The sequence below is a fragment of the Thamnophis sirtalis genome, unplaced genomic scaffold (genome assembly GCF_051295495.1).
Source record: "Thamnophis sirtalis isolate CommonGarterSnake01/CBP01778 unplaced genomic scaffold, rThaSir2_p1.2 scaffold_10, whole genome shotgun sequence".
In the NCBI taxonomy this organism is placed as follows: Eukaryota; Metazoa; Chordata; class Lepidosauria; order Squamata; family Natricidae; genus Thamnophis; species Thamnophis sirtalis.
This window is the reverse complement of record NW_028261390.1, coordinates 62,158,823-62,171,985: the sequence shown is the minus strand read 5'-3', so window position 1 is coordinate 62,171,985 and position 13,163 is coordinate 62,158,823. Positions and strand designations below refer to the sequence as shown.

The following is a 13,163-nucleotide window of genomic DNA, read 5'->3' as shown; positions in this document are numbered from 1 at the left end:
ATCTAAGGCTGCAGTTCTTAGTGCCCTGACGGGGCATTCATTCCACTGAAATCCATACGGCTTGATTTGATAGGAAATGAATACTAGGTTGTAAAACATTCCCATTAATAACAACAGTCCTAGTTTTTATTATTATTATTATTATACAATTGTATCACAGCGGCCAGTTGTTTCGCCGGATTTGGCGTTGGTTACTAGTCGGGCCCCACCCAGGGGCCTAGGACGTCGTAACGTATTTTTGTAATATGCGTGCAGATCCAAGCAGTGCGGCTTTTTGCATTTGACCGATGGTGATTTTGTCAATTTTTAACTGTTTTAAATGTAATTCCAGTGCTTTTGGAATAGCACCCAGTGTGCCAATTACCACTGGAATTACCACTGCTGGTTTGTGCCATAGTCGTTGAATTTCGATTTTTAAATCCTGGTATTTTGCGATTTCTTAAAAATCGAAATTCAACAACTATTATTATTATTATTATACAATTGTATCACAGCGGCCAGTTGTTTCGCCGGATTTGGTATTGGTTACTAGTTGGGCCCCACCCAGGGGCCTGGGACGTTGTAACGTATTTTCGTAATATGCGTGCAGATCCAAGCAGTGCGGCTTTTTGCATTTGACTGATGGTGATTTTGTCAATTTTTAACTGTTTCAAATGTAATTCCAGTGCTTTTGGAATAGCACCCAGTGTGCCAATTACCACTGGAATTACCACTGCTGGTTTGTGCCATAGTCGTTGAATTTCGATTTTTAAGTCCTGGTATCTTGCGATTTTTTCATGTTCCTTCTCGGCGACCCTGCTATCACCTGGTATTGCAATGTCTATGATTGTGACCTTATTTTTCTCAACCAGTGTGATGTCTGGTGTATTATGCGCCAGTATTTTGTCGGTTTGTATACGGAAATCCCACAAGATCTTGACCATCTGATTTTCGGTGACTTTTTCAGGCTGATGTTCCCACCAGTTTCTTGCTGTTTTAATATTATAATTTTTGCACAAATTCCAATGGATCATTTGTGCTACTGAATTGTGCCGCAATTTATAATCAGTCTGCGCGATTTTTTTACAGCAGCTGAGTATGTGATCAACAGTTTCATCAGCTTCTTTGCAAAGTCTGCATTTGGTATCATCAGAGGTTTTTTCGATTTTAGCCTTAATGGCATTTGTGCGGATAGCTCGTTCTTGCGCAGCTAGGATTAGTGACTCTGTTTCTTTCTTTAATGTACCTGTTGTTAACCATAACCAAGTTTGTTCACTGTCCACTTTATCTTTTATTTTTTCAGAAATTGGCCATGCAGTGCTTTGTTCTGCCAACTCTCCATTCTTGATTTTATCAGATCTTTTTTGTATTCTTGTTTCGTCTGTTGGGCCTTCAGTAGATTTTTGTTCTTTACTTCGATTAATAGATGTTCTTGACTTTCTTTTAAATAATCAGCCAGTGCATGTTTTTCTTCTTCAACTGTTTGCTTCACTTGTAATAATCCTCTGCTACCTGATTTTCGGGGCAGGTACAGTCTATCAGTATCACCACGTGGATGTAAACTGTAGTGCATTATCATTAGTTTCCTGGTTTTTCGGTCCAAAATGTCCAAATCAGCTTGTGTCCAGTTGTGTCCAACTGTACCAGCTGTGTATCTTATAATTGGTATTGCCCAGGTATTTATGGCCTTGATTGTATTTCCACCATTCAATTTAGATTTCAAAATTTTCCTAACTCTGTTGGTGTAGTTTTTATTATTGTTGTTGTTGTTGTTGTTGTTGTTGTTATTATTATTATTATTATTATTATTATTATTATTATTATTACTTTGAGTCAGTCTTTGTTCCTGATGATTACCTGGACAGGTGTACACACAGTTTTCTCAGTAACATTTTCAAAGATCTTTTTCTTAGGACTGAGACAGAGGGATGACAGACCTGAAATAAACTGAAATGGATTCAGGCCTAAGAAAGGCCTAGAACTTATAGTCTCTTAATTTCTAGCTCAGTGCTCTTAAGAGCAATAGCACTTGAGATTTATATACCACGTCACAGTGCTTTTACAGCCCTCTCTAAGCGGGTTTACAGAGTCAGCAATTTGGGTTCTCAACAATTTGGGTTTTCATTTTACCCACCTCGGAAGGATGAATCAACCTTGAGCCTGGTGGGATTTGAACTGTCAAACTGCTGGCAGCCTGTGATCAACAGAAGTAGCCTACAGTACTGTGGTTCCCAACCATTTTGGCTTTGTGGACCAGTAGTGGCAGAGGGGGGGGAAGGGGGGATACTTCCACAAGCACACACATGCAGCTCCATTTGCAAATGGTGGACGCACACCAGAGGTGGGTTCCTACCAGTTCGCACCTAATCGGTAGAACCGGTTCGTCAAATCTACCGAACCGGTTAGAAGAGGTTCCACCAGTGGACCCAGAAAGCAGGCCACACCTACAGAAGAGGTTCCAAAATTTTTTGAAACCCACCACTGGTCCTTGGATATGATTATTCTACACTATCATGCTCATATTTATAAAACTCAGTGCCTCTGTGAAAGGTAAGGATGACTACTGCGTTTGTGGTGCAATCAGAACATTGCGAGTGTTGAAGTTGTTTTAACGCAAACCAAAGATGCCTTTTAAAAAACAAGTTTACATCATATTCTTATGCATGCCAGTGCTGTGTGTGAGGTAATTTAAGGTGGTTCTGACAAGTGTCGCCGGCATCTTCATATCCGGTCACATGGGCGGCAAGCCACTCCCACAAAGGAGGCCACACCTACAGAGTAGGTTCGAACAATTTTTGAAACCCACCACTGGTGCACACACTGCTTGTGTGGCCTAGTTCCCAAAGGGCTGTGGTCTGGTACTGGGCCTTGGCCCGGGGTGTGTGTGGACCCCTGCCTTAACCAAACTGGATGAAGCTATCTCTCGACATTCGCACTGACTTACATAGATATCCAAAGCATAGATATGCTGGTCATGAGATCCAATAAAGACTAATCCCGTGGAAGGATCCAGAGCTGGAGAACTTTTCACAGCATCTTCCGTGGGAAATGCCCAGTGGACATCCCCATTGCTGTTCTGGAGGACATACACCAGTCCGTTATAACAACCTGCATAAAATCACAGCCACAGAAAACAGGTGCATTTGGGAAAAAAACATTCTAACCGGAGATGTGAACATGTTTTCAAGTTCAAAACAGACAGTTCTGATCACAACAAATGCCTGTAGGCCTTGTAGGGAAAACAGGCATATACCAAAGGACCAGAGTTTGGATTGCAACCAGCGGTCGGTTTCATATTTTGTTACCACTGGTTTGCCCTGTGCGTGCCCGCTAGTTTCACGCGCATGTGCCCCTTCCACACCGGCGCCCAGCCTTCTGCGCATGTGCCCGGCCTCAAAAACGTGCCTAAATAGGGAGGCCTAGAGTCGGGAGGGGGCAGCCCCCCCCCCACGATTTCCGCTACCAGTTGTGGCGAATCAGTCCGAACTGGTCTGAATACCACCTCTGATTGCAACATTATGCAATCCACCATCTTGCCAATGCTGGTCTTTCTCTGGAGCCCCCCCTGGTACTGATGCTTTTCTGACTCTGCAGGAGATGATCTAATCTTAAAATATTTTTCCCAGACCTGCATATACTTATTTCATTTGCAGCAGTCAAAATGAATCGCTGTAGCCACCGATCCAGTTTTCAAACCTTCAAACAATTAAGGTGAATTCATAAAATCATTACTGTTGAATCTACAATACTGTTCATTCACAAATGAATATATGTGTTCCAGGATAACATTGCAGGATCCAATTTGGGTCAGTCACTGGGACCAGAGTTTTAATCTTCCAAGCTTTTGGACGCGTGCTGGAGCCCATCCTCCTAAGGGCTTGGAAACAACAGCCAACAACTAATAGCCAGCCATCAACACCCCAATCAACAGCTAAAAAGCTACACACAATATATAAATACCACACACAGAATAGCCCAAAGCACATATTTAGCAATAGCAGTTAGACTTATATACCGCTTCATAGGGCTTTCAGCCCTCTCTAAGCGGTTTACAGAGTCAGCATATCGCCCCCACAGTCTGGGTCCTCATTTCACCCACCTCGGAAGGATGGAAGGCTGAGTCAACCTTGAGCCGGTGAGATTAGAACCGCTGAACTGCAGATAACAGTCAGCTGAAGTGGCCTGCAGTACTGCACCCTAACCACTGCGCCACCTCGGCTCATATTTCCTGAGGATGGGCTCCAGAACATGACCGGAAGCTCTGAAGACTAAATCTCTAGTCCTGGTGACCAACCCATATTCGATCCTGCAACACTGTTCATTGCATTTTATGTTACAAATATATATTATTGTTTGATGGTATTTCCCACTGATAACTATCAAGGTTTCTGAACAGAGGTGGGCTTCAAAATTTTTAGCAGCGGGTTCTCTGCCCGGTTCCTGAGTGGGTGTGGCCATGGTGGGCATGGCCTAGTTAGCTTCCTGCAACCCAGCGGGGAGGCCCATTTTTTGCTCTCCCTGAGACTTCCTCGGGCCCATTTCTGGCCTTCCGGCGCCTCTGGGAGTCCCCCTTTTTGCCCTTCCTGAGCCTCCATGCAGCCCATACACTTACCTGGCATCCAAAATGGGCAGTATGGAGACCTGGGAGGGGAGGGTGGGCGGGGCCAGGCAGAAGTGGGATTTGGGAGTTCCGCCACACCGCGCAGAATCTTTGCTAGAGTATCACCTCAATCCAGGCGAACCCGGAGCAGCTCATCCCTGATTCTGAATACTTACCAACAACAATGAAGTTTCCACACTTAGAGACACACGCGGAGGACTCGATGCGGTCTGCGAGCCTTCTTGTCCACTTCACTTTGCCTGAATATAAGCCAATCGCTTGAATCGTATGAGAATGAGATCCGATATAAACAAGAGCAGATGATTTGTCAGGAACCAGGATTACAACTAGCGGAGAGGCATCCACGCACTTGCCGAGGTCCGAGGTCCATCTTACACGCAGCGTCAGCTTTTGGGTAATTTCGCCAAGATTTGCTTCACCCAAATTTCCTTCCGCAGAATAATCTTCTGCTATATTTACATTTGTGTCGCTATTTGGAAACCCATCACTCTTTTCTGCTTGTTCCGCTTCAATCTGGCTCTTCAAAGGCCCATCGAGAGACACCAGGTGGTTTCCTCGACTTATGGCGATAAAACCTATGGTGGCCACGTCAGTTTTCAGCGGATTTTCCGGGGAGAGCTCCACACACTTATTGTTCGGTTCTTCACCGAGAGGGTCACTCAGTTTCCTTTTTACAACACTGTGGCTGCTTATAGCTAGGTTGTCCCTTGGAAAAGCTGATTTGAGGACATGTTTGTAGATCTCGCGAATGGAATGATTGAGAATAATTTCTACTAAGCCAGGAACAGGCCTTCCTACCATACGTTCAATTTCATCATGAAGCTGTAGCAATTTTAAAGAATCCCCACCACTAGGCAGGAACTGTGACTCTTCCAAAATACAACTGGAGCCATCTGGAAGATTAAGAATAGACTGGGGGAGGGAGAGAGAGAAAGGAAGAAGAAAAGCGTTATTGTGTATAGATTAGCTTCCATCAGAATTACACACCTAGTCGCAAAGCAAGTGAGTAATTTGCAAAGCAGTAAGAACCAAACCCTGATTTCAGCAACAAGTAAATTAGTTACAAATGTTGTCCCTGTGTACCCAGAAGCATCAAGGAAAGTGATATCTTATTGATCATGGCCATACATTTGTCATCAAAATAATCAAAGCCTTGATGAAAATGTCCGGACCAAACATAATATCTAATGTTGGATTTTCCCCCTTACCAGAGGGAGCCCCCTTGTGGAGTATTTTGAAGCCGTTACCATGGCAACTCCACTGTGCTGTACAGTAGAAGCCATTTTAGAGCAGTACGGTAGAAACCATTTGAAGGCACAACAGGCTGTATCTCAAGGTTACCAGAGGGAGCCCCCTAAATCCACCTGCATGTGGATTCTAATAAAATTAGAATAACATTCATAAAAATTAGAAGCTCACTGTTGAATTTAATTTAATTCTGTCCTGGTGCTTGCTGATTAGATAAGGCAGTGGTTCCCAAACTTGGCAACTTTAAGACTTGTGGACTTCAACTTCCAGAATTCTGGGAGTTGAAGTCCACAAGTCTTAAAGTTGCCAAGTTTGGGAACCACTGAGATAAGGCATACAATTAATCTTCAATATGTCTTCTCACTTATAATAAATCAGAAACAGGTGGCAGCAAATAAAGCAGATATTTTGAATATCTGCTATTCAACCTATGCAGAAATGCTGGATCTGTTTGATTATTTTGGTCATGCTTTTATTTAAAAAATAAGTCGTGCTTCAACTTATCCCAGAGAGGCAAGCATTCATGGTTCATTGGACACAGCACTATTCATTAAAACTGCCTACCATTATCCGAGTCCTGAGTTTTTCGAGAAATATTAATGATTCCTCTAACGCCATTGCAAAGAATCCAAGTCAATGATCCAATGTGAAGACCCAAGAGTATTCATTCCCGTTCCTCTCCCTCTTGTTCAAATGACTGAGTTATGGATGCTTAAGAGAATTCTTACGATATGGGAATAATGAAGTTTAATGGACTACCTGCCAGAGACTCTGCAAGCCTTCCCAGAGTTCTTGTTCGCTTAGCTTGCTGTCACTTTTTTGAGAATTCAGGTGGCTGCTGTAAATCTGGTTCAGCTGGGACACATCAATTTTGCCTTTGTCCAAAGCAAAAAAATAAAACAAGTGTTTATTATAATAAAACAAAGCATTCCTATGTCTTTATTGTAACTTAACATTCCACTGCAGGCGTCTATCCAATCTACATGTATGTTTGAGTCACAGGTGGGTTCCTACCAGTTCGCACCTATTCGGTAGAACCGGTTCGTCAAATCTACCGAACCGGTTAGAAGAGGTTCCACCAGTGGACCCGGAAAGCAGGCCACACCTACAGAAGAGGTTCCAAAAAATTTTGAAACCCACCACTGGTCCTTGGATAGGATTATTCTACACTATCATGCTCCTATTTATAAAACTCAGTGCCTCTGTGAAAGGTAAGGATGACTACTGCGTTTGCGGTGCAATCATAACATTGTGTGTGTTGAAGTTGTTTTAACGCAAACCAAAGATGCCTTTTAAAAAACAAGTTTACATCATATTCTTATGCATGCCAGTGCTGTGTGTGAGGTAATTTAAGGTGGTTCTGACAAGTGTCATCGGATTGGATTGGATTTATTCGACTTGTATGCCGCCCTATTCCCGAAGGGACTCAGGGCAGCTGAACAAAAGCCAAGGGGAGGGGAACAAATACAAAAAAGACAAAAAACAAGACAACAATACAACAATTTAAAATCACAACAAGCACAACCAATTCGAGTAGGGGTGGGAACTCAACAGCCCCATCTTCATATCCGGTCACATGGGCGGCAAGCCACTCCCACAAAGGAGGCCACTCCCACAGAGTACGTTCGAACAATTTTTGAAAACCACCACTGGTTGGAGTCCACAAATGACTTTAGTGAAAGTAAAACTACAAACAGGTTACACACACACACACACACACAAAAAAAAATCATCATCTTTTAACGACCCCATAATCCCTTGTGGAGTCTGGACAACTGAAGGGAGCTTAATGTTTATTGGCTGGATGCCCTTCTTGTCACCAATGCGGAGTCCCCCCCCCCCCCCCCAGTAGATATATTCTTAGAGACAGAAATATCTGTCTCTACCGAGGATTGAACTCACAGCCTCCTGATTGTGAGGTGAGAGCTCTACCTCTAGGCCACTGCACCATTCTCATGCGTACTATATATCGGTCTATACTATTCCAAATCACACATTCAGACACTTAGACATAGTGTAGATATAGATATATCTGAATAAGAGAAATAAGAACATCATCATAGCATGCACAGTGTCTGAATGCTGAGATTCTGGTTAGAACACAAATCAGCGGTACACAGATTAGCCATCAATTTAGGTTAGTCGGACTTCTTACATACTATTAAAATAATGCTTAGGATCATCCAACACAGATTGGAGCCCTAAATGGGACAGAAATGCCAGATGTTCCAAGATGGCTTTAGAATAAGTCACAGAACAAGCAACACGATTGCTAATGTATCCTGGAAAATTGAGAAAACCAAAGGATAACAAAAAGAAGACAGTATGTTGTTTATTCATCTTGGACTGTGCCAGCCATGTGAAGTTATGGAGCGTGCCTAGAAATATGGGAATCTCAGAACATCTCATGGAATATGAGATGCAACAACTATAACGTTGTGGCCTGCCAGCAGCCAGCGGAGCAGGCAGAAGAGTCGGACAGTGAGGAGGTTGGGGAGGAACATGGGCCAGTCCTGGAGTCTGGGGAAGGCTCTGATGATGGCTTTGTGTCAGAGGCATAGAGGGGGCCAGAGCTGTATGCCAGCTGTCGGCTGCCTTCAGAGTCAGACATCAGTGAGGCAGATGAAGAGCTGGAGCCTGTTCCCAGTGTGCGCATGCACAGAGTTGCCAGACGAAGGGAACAAGTAAAAAACAGGGGCTGACTTGGGAGTAGGGTCAGATGATGAATGGCCTCTCCCAGAGGAGATAAAAGAGGAGCAAAAGGGGAGTGGAGTTTGCAGGAGACAATTAGTTTGCTTAATTGTTTCGTGACTCTCCGAGATTCCTTGCCAAGTTTTGTAGATATCGACCTGGCAGCTCTCCAAGCCAGATAAGATCTGTGACCGTAAATCCTCCTTTGAAAGACTTTGCTGGCTGTGAAGTTTTGCTGGGACAAGGAGTTCGCTTCATGCTCTTGGGAAGCCTCGGTCAAAACATACATACAATTCAGGAAGCCCCACTCTGGATCAAACATAGAGAAATAGACTGGCTCCAGGTCATCAAGGGAATGAGATAGGACTATGTACTTTCGTAGAATATGCAAATGGTGGATAGCTTCCGTCTTATGCCATCTATTTTCACAGCAAAGCAACCCGCAATCAAGAAATATGCCACGAACTAAAACTTGGTGCATTATTAACCAAGAAGCCCTTGGAAAATATATTCAGATGCTGAGATATATGTATAGGTCGACTTATCACCACAATTTAGCCCAAAATTTCTGTGGCTAAGTGAAACATTTGTTAAGTAAGTTTTGCTCCATTTTACAACCTTTCTTGACACAGTTGCTAAGTGAATTCTTGCAGCTGTTAAGGAAGTAACATGGTTGTTAAGTGAATCTGGCTTCCCGATTGAATTTGCTTGTGAGAAGGTCACAAAAGGGCATGACCCCAGGGCATGACAACCGTCATAAAGATGAACCAGTTGCCAAGCATCCGAATTTTGATCACGTGACCGAGGAGATGCTGTAACGCAGTGTTTCTCAACCTTGGCAACTTGAAGATGTCCGGACTTCAACTCCCAGAATTCCCCAGCCAGCAAATGCTGGCTGGGGAATTCTGGGAGTTGAAGTCCGGACATCTTCAAGTTGCCAAGGTTGAGAAACACTGCTGTAACAGTTGTAAGAGTGAAAAATGGTCATAAATCACTTTTTTCAGTGCCGTGTCACTTTGAATGGTCACTAAATGTAAGTTGAGGAGTATATCTACAAATATCAGAATAGTGCAAGGAATAATTTTCCGTGTGACACTCTATGGAAGTGAAATCTGGACAAGGAAGAGTAGAAAAAGTATTGATGCTTTTGAATTCTGGAGTTGGAGAAATCTCCTGAGAATACCATGGAGAGCCAAAAAATGTCCCAAAAGTGCTTTTTTCAAAAGGCAACTGGATTTTCTTGTTTTTTCTTTGAAGATATTTTGCTATTCATCCAAGCTTTTTCAGCTGTGATTGGATGGTGGGGAATAGCAATAGCAATAGCAGTTAGACTTATATACCGCTTCATAGGGCTTTCAGCCCTCTCTAAGCGGTTTACAGAGTCAGCATATCACCCCAAAGTCTGGGTCCTCATTTCACCCACTTCGGAAGGATGGAAGGCTGAGTCAACCTTGAGCTGGTGAGATTTGAACAGCCGAACTGCAGTCAGCTGAAGTAGCCTGCAGTGCTGCATTTAACCACTGCACCACCTCGGCTCTCTAGAATAGAAGGATTTACACTCCTTGCAGCCAGCCAGTCATTTGCATGCTTTTAGTGAGTCATTAAGGCCACCTGGAGGTTTATCTGTGTCCTGAGAGTCACCTGAGTGATGAGAACTGACACAGATAAATCTCCAAGCTGCCTCGCCAACTCACTAAAAAGAATGCAAATGACCAACTGTTTGCAAGGAGTAGAAATCCTTCCCTTCCGCATCTTCCAGCCAGAGCAGAAGAAGCTTCTTGGGTGAGAAGCAAAACATCTTCAAAGAAAAATCAGAAAGTCCAGTTGCCTCTGGAAACAGCACCTTTGGGACAACCATGACCTGGATGACTGAGAATCCCCACAGATAGCCAAGAAAATAAACACGAGACTCCTAGAACAGCTCAATCCACCGTGACCCATCAAAACCGCGGTCCACAAAAGCGCGCTTGACGAAAGCGCGCATTTGACATCATCACAGCGCGACGAAAAAAATTAAAAATTGAAATAAAAAAAATTAAAGCAAGCCGATTCACATAAAGGTAAGGGTTAGGTTTAGGGTTAAGGTTAGGTTAAGGGTTAGGGTTAGGTTTAGAGCGTTAGGGTTAGGTTTAGCGTTAGGTTAAGGGTTAGCGTTAGGTTTAGCGTTAGGTTAAGGGTTAGGTTTAGGGTTAGGTTAAGGGTTAGGTTTAGGGTTAGGGTTAGGTTTGGGGGGGGTTAGGGTAAGGTTTTCGCTTTATTTTTACATTTATCGATCACAGCGCGATGTTTTCGTCGCGTTGTGATGACGTCACATACACGCTTTCGTCGAGCGCGATTTTGTCGTCCGCGGTTTTGTGGTGGAACCCAATCCACAGTTCTCACTTGAGTGAAAAAATAACCAGAACAAAGGATCAGACTTTAGACATATTCTCAACTCCCTCGAGGAGTCTATAATGCTGGGGAAGGTGGAAAGAAAAAGAGGATGGCCAGAAGATAAGTGAATGGACAGAGTATCAAAGTATCACAGTGGTTGCGAGTACACTTTAAGATATGCAGGACGATGCACAAACAGGTCATCCTGGAGAAAATTTCTGCATGTGATCCGCATAAGAACTGACATTGACTTGATGGCACATAATCAGACTGACTTGGCTTCTCCCAGGTTTCCCCATGCCCTAAAAAGCAAGCTATTTTCGTAACAAGATGTTCCAATAAAATGCTATTTACATCTGGAAGCCGAGGAAAAACACCCAATCGGTCTCTGAATTAATGAGCGAGAATGGCAGATGGTTCCCTTGTGCGATGTTGGATCTGGTGGAACTGGTGTTCTATCAGTACGCTTGTTCTCGCCTGGTTTTGTGTCATTCTGTCTTAATTAGGGCTTATAAAATTTAAGAAATAAATATAATCAAATAGACGTACAGTAGGCATAGATATGCATATTTACCGTGGGATGTGAATGGCAAAGTATCAATTGGCAAAACCTCATCTGGAATTGCATAGCTGGGGAGACATTCCTGGAGCTTTTTTGAAAGGTGCCCCTTTGAAACAGCTTTGGGGGCAACGAACAGAATTAATTTTTCTTCTTGGTACCATATCAAGGCACAGGTTCCCCCTGCGCAGAGGCTCTCTGCAACCTGCAAAATAAAATCACGGATGATTCGGGCAAAACTGCAGAAAGCCAGGACGATGATTTTTCTTCCCTTGTAATTCAAGTCACTTTTCAGTCCCCATGAAAGCACAGGCCAGGGGGTGTCAAACTCGATTTCATTGAGGGCCGCCTCTGAGTTGGGTTTGACCTTGGGGTGGGTGGGGTGGGTGCGGCCAGGGTGGGTGTGGTCAACGTGACGTCACTCGTGTCAGGGACGCCTCTGGGTGGCCTGAGTGCAAATGTCACCGTGGCTCTTAAAGATATTTTCTAAGGTGTATTCCTAGGTTTTTTTTTTCAATGTATGGGTTTCTAACCTTTTTATTTTCAAATTTTCTGGTATCCCTTAGGTTGTAATACAGATGGAAGCTGGAGAATATGATAGTATTCAAAACCTAGGGGTAGCTAACAGTCTATTTCATGGGTGGGTTTCATATAAGTATACCATCGGTTCGCCACATGCGTGCATGCCTACTTCATGAGCATGCGCACCTTCTGCACGTGTAACTTTCCGTGCATGTGCTTTGCTCACACGCGCAGCTTGCCCGCATGTGCACGGCTTATAAAATGTGGCTAAAAAGGATGGCATACAGCCGAGGTGGGTGGGCAGGCCCACTCGTAGGTCGCCACTACCGATTCGCCCGAACCGCTCCGAACCAGCCAAATACCGCCTCTGGTCTGTTTCCATCTAAGTGATATCGAAGTAATCTCAAAAACTGAGGTAATTTCCATCTTCCAGATTCTTCATGGCCCAAACTCACTTCTGTTTTTAAAGTTTTTAAAAAAACTTTTCATAAATAGTTACCTATTACCTCACCTGCTGTACATACTCGGTGTTGAGACGCTTGCCGTGACGCTTAATTTGATTGTCCTTCCGCCCCAAGAAAAACATTTCAGCCTTCTTCACTTTTACGAAATCTCCGGTGGCTCTCATGGTGTCCACAGGTAATGTGGTTTCGCCGTCAATGAAGCAGACGCGTCCGCTTCCTCCTACGCAGAGCAATTCTAAGCGGTAAGTCAGGCTTCCCCTTATCAAAGCATACAATGCAGGCTAAAAAGATCTTAAAAGGATGAGATTTATCAGCCTTGTGAGATAGTTCGGATACAAAGCATATCCAGATGAGCTGAATTCTACTTTATTGTAAGGTTACTTCATCAGAATCTTGCAAGAGTCTGAAAGTATATTTCTCCTCATTGTTTTCATAGTCCAAGATATTTGGGCAAGTCCTTTCTGAGATGTTTGCTACACCTCAAGTTCAGCTGCCTCTTATCTGACTGCTATCTACTGTATGGCTCTTCCTCCTGTCTACCAAAGTCATTCCCACATACCATTCACTCGATACAGGAAAATAACACACAGAGTCTTTCAAACTTGATCAACTAACTTGCCCATCTAATAGCTACCGTATTTTTCGGACTATAAGGCACACCTAGATTTAGAGGATGAAAACAAGAAAAAAAGTTTCGGGTCTCTGC

The 13,163-nt window shown here is 43.6% G+C and overlaps 1 protein-coding gene across 1 annotated transcript in view; it reads right to left on the bottom strand.

Moving 5' to 3' along the window:
• AASDH (aminoadipate-semialdehyde dehydrogenase) overlaps positions 1-13,163 on the bottom strand; it is a 36,866-nt gene that overhangs the window by 5,117 nt on the left and 18,586 nt on the right. Inside the window, exons 8-12 of the mRNA XM_087724700.1 lie at positions 12,505-12,677; positions 11,487-11,676; positions 6,608-6,723; positions 4,756-5,512; positions 2,924-3,087 (exon numbers count right to left, since the gene is read on the bottom strand). Of these exons, the coding sequence (XP_087580826.1) occupies positions 2,924-3,087; positions 4,756-5,512; positions 6,608-6,723; positions 11,487-11,676; positions 12,505-12,677 (1,400 nt within the window). The remainder of the gene's footprint in view (positions 1-2,923; positions 3,088-4,755; positions 5,513-6,607; positions 6,724-11,486; positions 11,677-12,504; positions 12,678-13,163) is intronic.